Raw genomic sequence first — 7,970 nt, 5'->3', positions numbered from 1 at the left:
TTCATCCTGATCCCGGATTCTGTTGGTGAGTACGGCCATTTCCATATATTCTAGAAGTTTCGACTGCCACTCATTAATTGATGGCATTTCGTTAATTTTCCATTTCTGGGCTATTAGAATTCTCGCCGCCGTGGTGGCGTACAAAAAGAAATTTTTATCAGTTTTTGCTATTTCTTTATCTAAAAGTCCCAACAAAAAAATCTCCGGCTTTTTGGGAAAGGTGTATCTCAGAATTTTCTTTAATTCATTGTAAACCAAATCCCAAAACTTTTTAACTTTTTTGCACTCCCACCACATGTGGTAAAATTCTCCCACCGATGTTTCGCATTTCCAGCACCACTTATTTTGATTTCTGTATATTTTAGATAATTTTACTGGTGTTAGGTACCAACGGTGTACTAACTTCATTACATTTTCTTTAAGAGAAGTACATGCCGTAAAGTTTAGGTGTTCTTTCCATAATTTGGTCCAGCTATCGGTGGGTATATTGTGCCCGAAATCTCTCGCCCATTTGATCATACAATCCTTTGTCAACTCATCCAACGTGTACCAATCCAGTAATAAGTTGTACATTTTTGATAATAATTTTTGACTATTTTCCAATAATTCGATTTGAAATTTCGACTTTTTTGCTTCAAAACCAATTTCTCTTCTATCCTTATTAAATAAATCATTAACTTGATAATATTGTAGCCAACCGGCGAATTTATCCTTAATCTGGTCATAAATTTTTAATTTAAAATCATCTTTCGTTTTTACAACAATATCCTCATACATAATTCCTTTCTTATCCATGTTCACTTTTCGTATAGCTAAAACATTTAAGGGAGCAACCCACCATGGTGTTTTCCTTTCTAATAGAGCTTTGTTGCGGTTCCATACTTCCAAAATTGGACCCCTGAATACATGACTTTTAAAGCCAGTATGGATTTTATTATAGCACAGATAGGCATGCCAGCCGAATCTATTTGTATATCCCTCAAGGTCTAACAAATCCGTATTTTGTAACATAATCCAATCCTTGATCCATACAAGGCAAGCTGCCTCATAGTATAGCTTTAACTCAGGCATGGCAAACCCTCCTCTCTCTTTTTTATCTACAAGAATTTTTTGCTTAATTCTGGGCTTCTTTCCTAGCCACACAAATTTAGATAATGCTCTTTGCCACTCCTTAAATTGGGAAGTCCCTTTTATTATAGGAATATTTTGGAATAGGAATAAGAGCCGTGGCAGAACATTCATTTTCACCGCCGCAATCCTTCCCCAGAAAGATAATTTAAGTTTCTTCCAGCATTCCATATCTTTGTTGATTTCTTTCCAGACTGCTTTGTAATTATCGTTGAACAGATTAATATTTTTCGCCGTTAGCCACACTCCTAAATATTTTATCTTTTTGGCACATGAAATTCCTAATTGTTCTTCTAATTTCTCACTTTCTTCTTTTTTTAGATTTTTCAGAATCATCTTGGTCTTTGTTTTATTGAGCTTGAAACCCGCCACCTTGCCGAATTCTTCCAAAATTTTCAAGACTTCCGGTAAGCTTGTGTCTGGTTGTTCTACAGTTACTGCGAGGTCATCGGCGAAAGCCTTGACTTTATATTCTTTTTTCCCTAATTTAATGCCCTTTACTTCTGTATCATTTCTCAAACGATTATTCAAGATTTCCATAACCATGATAAATAACAAGGGGGAGATAGGGCAGCCCTGTCTAGTCCCCTTAGAGATATCGAATTTTTCTGTCAAGTTGTTATTTATTATTAGCCTTGCGTTCTGCTCTGTGTAGATTGCTTCGATGCCTCTCCTAAATTGTTCTCCTATTTCCATCTTTTTTAGATTGTACGACATGAATTGCCAAGAGACATTGTCGAACGCCTTTTCAGCGTCGACGAATAAAAGCGCCGCTTGCTTTTCGTTTCTCACCTCAAGATAATCGATTATGTTGACAATATTTCTCACATTTTCCCGCATCTGACGACCTGGGAGGAACCCCGCCTGATCTTTATGAATTATTATGTTTAAAACTTGTTTTAATCTGTCTGCCAAAATATCTGTGAATAATTTGTAGTCATTGTTAAGTAAAGAGATTGGCCGAAAATTTTTAACATTTTGTGTGTCAGTATCTTTTTTGGGGATCAGGGTAATGTGGGCTTCCTTCCAGGTATTAGGGATTATCCCTTCTTTAAGGATGTTATTCATAACTTCACAGAGTACGGGTGTGATTTCTTTTACTAGGACCTTATAGTACTTTGCGGATATACCATCTGGCCCAGGGGCCTTGCCCAATTTCATTTTGTTAATGGCTTTCTCAATTTCCTGATTAGTGATATCTTTGTTAAGGAGGTCTTTTTGGTCTGGAGATATTTTCTGGAGGCCATATTTTTGAATGTATGTTTCGATTTTGGTCTTGTCTTCTTTTCCCTTCTTATATAACTCTCGATAGTATCTTAAGAAGACCTTCCTTATCTCTTTAGGATCTTCTATTTCTAATCCTTCATCCTTAATCTTAGTGATTGTACTCTGTTTTTGCCGTGCTTTTAGCTGCCAGGCCAAAAATCTACCCGATTTGTTTGCAAATTCAAAGTTTTTTTGTCTTAGCCATTTGATTTTCCATTCGACCTCGTAGTTTACTTGTATGGAAAGCTGTGTCTGGAGTCTTTTGATAGTTTGTTTCAGAGTTTCGTCTGTCGGTATTGATGTTAACTGTTTTTCACAATCCATTATTTGTGTCAAGATTTCTTCTTTTATTTTCCCTCTTTCTTTTCTTTTGTGACTATTTTTTTGTATGAGGAACCCCCTCATGACGGCTTTGCTAGCGTCCCATACAATATGGGTTGATGTCTCCTTATGCATATTTAAATTGAAATATTCCCGAATTGTATCTTTAGCTTTCCCAATTATCTGCTTATCATAGAAGAGATTCTCATTCATTCTCCATCTAAAATTGACTTTATCTTTTAATTTCAATTCCAAATACACTGCGTTATGATCAGAGAAAGTTCTGGGGAGGATGTCTATTTTCGCAACTCTGGGGATTAGATCATTAGAAGCCCAAATATAATCTATTCTTCCCCAGCTATTATTGGGTCCTGAGAAGAAGGTATACTGTTTAGTAGTGGGATATTTAAATCTCCATAAATCTGTAACTCCTATGTCTTCTACCAAATCGAAAAAGGATCTCGGGAGTTTGCCTTCGTTTCTATCTTTTCTTCTTTCCGATCGATCGATTTCTGGCATCACTACCCCGTTACAATCTCCCATAAGGATAATTCTAGCATCAAGGTGGTCTAGCATAATTTCTTTTAATTTAGAATAAAATTCAGCCTTTCTTTCATTAGGTGCATAAATACCTACAAGAATTATCCTTTCCCCTTGTAAAGTAACTTGTACAATCAAAATTCTACCTTCTTCATCTTTATAAATTAATTCAGATTCATACTTATTTTTAACATAGATAACCACTCCCCTTTTTTTACTCTGATCCGATGCTATAAATTCATTGCCCAATCTTTTGTTACTCAGAATTTTTTTATGTTTGTTTGCAATATGAGTTTCCTGTAAACAAATTACATCGAGATTTTTCTTTTTCAGAACATGTTCAATTTTATTTCTCTTGTTTTTGTCATTAAGGCCATTTACATTCCAGGATATTACTTTTAATGTCATTTCGGTAGTTGAGTTTAAAATCAATTTAAGATTGCGTTTCAATGTTAATGTCTATGGGTGGTTCGGTTTCTTCTTCTTGCTCTCCCTCTTCTTCGTCTGTACCTTCCTTCTTTTCCTCTTCTTGGTCTTGGTCTGTTCTTGGATTCGACGATTCTGGTTTTCCGAGGAATTTATAATATTTCCTGGCAAATTTATCTACATCATTTTCATTAGTCAACGTAAATCTTTTATTCTTGTAATAGAAGATCAGCCCTCGTGGGTACTCCCACCTATAGGAGATCCCATTTTTATTTAGCAAGCCAGCGAGTTCCTTAAACGGTTCTCTTTTTTTCAAAAATCTAGTCGGGACCTCTTTAAAAAGGATGATCGTCTTTCCCTCTATCTTAAGGTTGTTGCTGTAACTCTCTCGCATGATCCTGTTCTTAAAATCCATCGAGGTAAATGATACTAAGCAGTCCCCAGGTAATTTTTTGGCTTTTGCCTTAACTGATCTTACTTTTATCCTGAAGGCATTGCTTATTTTGCTATCTACTTCTTCCTCTTGCAAGCCAAGCCACATTGCTAGATTTGTCACTATTTTCGGCCGGATGTTTTCGTTGATCTCTTCTGGGATCCCCCTGAACTTCAAATTTAGTTGTTTTTGTCTCATTTCTAGCATAGCGATGCTATCCAGTATGTCTTCTTGTAATTTACTCATATCAGACATGTCTTCTCTCATTTTTTCCGTCTCCTTCATGATTTCTTTGAAGTCTTTTTGAGTTTTTTTAATATTGTCTTCCATTGTTTTGGACCTTACTGCTAAGTCATTTACTTCTGATACTAAGCCTTCGAGTTTTTTATCCAATGTCTCTTGGACTTCTGATAGCTTCTTGTCAATGTATCGTCCCTATCTTTCATGGCTGTTATCAAACTCCTCAAGGAAAGTTTCCATGGGTTGAAACAACAGAAAGCTCCTTCCGGGGACTAGAAGCAGTTTGGGGGTAAATCGATTTTCGTGCATTTTGTGATTGTGCATTTTCTTATCTTACGTGGAAAAAAACTGGGAGAATGGAATTTGTTCTTTTTAAGTATTTTCCAAAAATGAAAGTGTATCAGCACAAAGGCAGGTGGAAAGAAACCCAGATATTCCCCACGAAGAAAAGATTAAAGACACTCAATAAGCTGAAGTTAGAGAACTAATTTAAGAGCTCCTGCTCCACAGTATAATAATAATAGAGGATTGCAACCATGCTAGGATTTATCTTTGCCCCTATTAGCCAAAAAGGACATTCTGTTTGCTGACCTAACTTTAAACTGAAACTCCAAGTTTATTGAAAAGCTAAGTTACAGTATTATTTCAGAGAAAAACAAGCCAAGTCTTTTTAAAGTTCACAAATGGATAGAATATAGCTCACTGAACTCCATGCTTCAAAGCAATGACATCTCATCCCTTTGTTATTTTTCTTACTTTCTCCAGCTCTTCTATGGGCTTCCATTGCTGGTTCAATGTTATATGCTACCAGGCATTTCAAGACAAAGAGACAAAAAAGAGCAACATGTTAAAAAATGCAAATAACCCCCCCCCAAATCATCTAGTAGCAATTTCTCCCAAAATATTGGGTAATTTGTACATTAATGATTTTTATTACATAGGAAGCTATACCTGTATATGGAGCAAGCCATTCCTCTTCATACTGTATTGTTGGATGAGCAATTTAGGAATTTTGTAATGTATAGTTTGTTTGTTTTTTAAAAAAAGACTTTTAATACATTTTTCCTGTTTGCATTTTACCTTCTTATTAAGTCACTTGGATACTTTTTTATATACAGTATATAAAATGACCAACAAATGCAGTAATTAAAACATTATAAACTAGATCTTTACTACGTAAACCATTCAAATGATATTGGCCATGAGACAGCCAAAGTCAAGCCCTTCTTCACTTTATCACCCGAAAACCACCCGTCGTCAAGAGAGATCGCACTGCAGTTCACAAACATTAAAGGTGGCATTGTGTCCAAAGCTCTATTATTTAGCAAAAGTGCATCAGTTGTACAGCTATTAACACATTATCCTATATGAAAAGTCACTAATATTTCTGAATGAAACCCCACAATATACTTAGGAACTATAACAATTTGTTTCTTGGTCAAGTATTTTCATTACCTTCTGGGGCTTGGTAAAATCCACATCTTGCCATGGTTCTTGGTTGCCAGACTTATTAAAACTAAAAATGAAATGTATTGATGATCAGATATGCTGAAATGACATCTTGTATTTGACTGTATTATTACAGGTCTCACCCCCCCCTAATCACTTTTACAAAACTGGTTCTTATAGCCCAGTTTAAAATACATCTACTTAGAAATAAGCTCCCAACCCCAAAATGACCGTTTCCCCAACATAAAAGGGGAGGCGCATTTTTCGCAGTCGCGTGCAGCCCCCCCCCCCGAGATCCCTGAGGCAGCTCTGGAAGTTTGGAAGCCGGCACTGCCTACCTGAGGCTGGAGGCTGGTGTCACCGCCCACTCAGTTAGCCGACCAATCCAGCCAAGGGGAGGCGTGCCGGGGGGGGGGATTGGCCAGGTAGGAACAGGTAGCCTTACCTGCACACAGAGAAGAGGAGCCATTCTTGGGAAGCAGCCGACGGATTGGATGCAGGCCTTGGGCGGAATCCTTTAGTCATTTACATAAATGGGAGGGGCGTGGGGGGCGGTGACCCCCCGCCCCATTGCGGCGGCGATAACAGGGTTCCCGTAAATGGGGCAAAAGGGGGGGTATTTGGCAATGCCAATTGGCCGTCATTGCCCTCCCCCTCCAGCGGCTATCTGCTTGAACATATGTTCTCCAGAGTTAGCCCAACCCCCACACATGCTGGACAACCCTGAAGATCACCCCACCCCCAGCTGGGGGCTGGGAGGGATATACGCCCAATGCCTGAGCCAAGGGCTTCCTACATCTGAATTTTAATAAAGTTGTGGTCAATTTTAATCTCATAAAACGTGGTCTTGTGTCATTAATCCGCTCGGGGATGCCCGGGTTTTTTTTTGGGGGGGGGGGGCTTGCACAATAAAAAATCCTGTAGCTGATTTAAGATGAAAGAAGGGCTGTGTTGCTTACACTACGTCAGGTTTTCTCAGAGCGTGCACGCTCTGATAGACTGCGAAGCATCCAGCAAGTCCCGCAAATCCAATCAGAGGAATCAGCTGGAAGACAGAAGGAAGACTCTTAGCAACATCAAGATGATGTATGGGTGTTACTTAAATTAAGCGCCACCCCTCCTCTAAAGATGAGTTTGAAACGATGACAAGTGAGGAGGAGATGATGACTCTCAGAAAATCTCTCTCCCCAGTGTTTCTGTTCTCCTTGCTTGGCTCAATGAAGAACCTTAAACAGTGGTACCTTGGTTTTCAAACTTAATCCGTTCTGGAAATCCGTTCCAAAACCAAGGTGCGCTTTCCCATAGAAAGTAATGCGAAATGGGTTAATCAATTCCAGAAAATAAATAGCAAAAGCAAAAGCGCCAAACTTAATCCGTTCTGGAAGTCTGTTTGACTTCCGAAATGTTCGAAAACCAAGGCGCAGCTTCTGATTGGTGCAGGCGCTCCGGAAACAATAGCCGACAGCCGGATCTGACATTCGGCTTCTGAAAAATGTTCGCAAACCGGAACACTTACTTCTGGGTTTTCACCGTTTGGGAACCAAGGTACCACTGCTTATATGCAGAGGAACGGATGATAACCCAGACTCCATCCATCTGGCATCAGTCCTGCACCTGCTCTAAAACTTACCTCCTTCTTCTTCATCAGCAGCTCAAAGAATCCCAAGTTCGCCATGGTAACAAGCAGGGGCAGACCTGGGGAGGGGGGAAAAACCAAATTCCAGCGATACCTTTAGTAAGCATCCTTGGGTACCACCCAAGGAAGAGGGATGCACCGTTTGGCACTTCAGCTTTTTATATATATACTTCTCCTTCCCAAGAAGAATGTGTTTGGATCTGCTCTGAAATTTAGCAGGAGGCAGTTTCCCCTTTATATAGCCTGCTAACACCTGACAGCTGGCTGTGTCCCAAGTCACATAGCCTGGAGGAGACACACAGTAGAGGAACTCCACCTGGAACCTGCCAATGTGTTCTGCATTATGCAGGGGTGAGGTGCCCCCTGCTGGATTTACACAGCTTCTGGAGAAAGGAGTCCAGCCTGGATTATGAGGGGGGGGGGAATAAGTGCCTCTTGTTAGAGGAAGGGGTTGGAAACTCAGATCTGATCGCCTGGTCTAGGAAGAGGGCTTTGGAGAAAGGGTTTATACCAGGGGTCAGCAAACTTTTT

At 39.3% G+C, this 7,970-nt stretch overlaps 1 protein-coding gene across 1 annotated transcript; it reads right to left on the bottom strand.

The window, feature by feature from the left end:
• Positions 1 to 3,774: 3,774 nt before the first annotated feature.
• Positions 3,775 to 7,646, bottom strand: LOC132593189 (cytochrome c oxidase associated subunit FA4L3-like). Its single transcript, XM_088657213.1, has 4 exons — positions 7,434 to 7,646; positions 6,763 to 6,848; positions 5,810 to 5,870; positions 3,775 to 5,158 (listed from the first exon to the last, which is right to left on the bottom strand). The coding sequence occupies exons 1-4, from the start codon at positions 7,476 to 7,478 to the stop codon at positions 5,087 to 5,089; spliced, it is 264 nt and encodes an 87-aa protein (XP_088513339.1). The 5' UTR covers positions 7,479 to 7,646; the 3' UTR covers positions 3,775 to 5,086.
• Positions 7,647 to 7,970: the final 324 nt, after the last annotated feature.

This window comes from Zootoca vivipara, chromosome 13 (genome assembly GCF_965207765.1).
Source record: "Zootoca vivipara chromosome 13, rZooViv2.hap1.1, whole genome shotgun sequence".
Classification (NCBI taxonomy): domain Eukaryota; kingdom Metazoa; phylum Chordata; class Lepidosauria; order Squamata; family Lacertidae; genus Zootoca; species Zootoca vivipara.
This window is presented reverse-complemented; position numbering and strand designations above follow the sequence as displayed.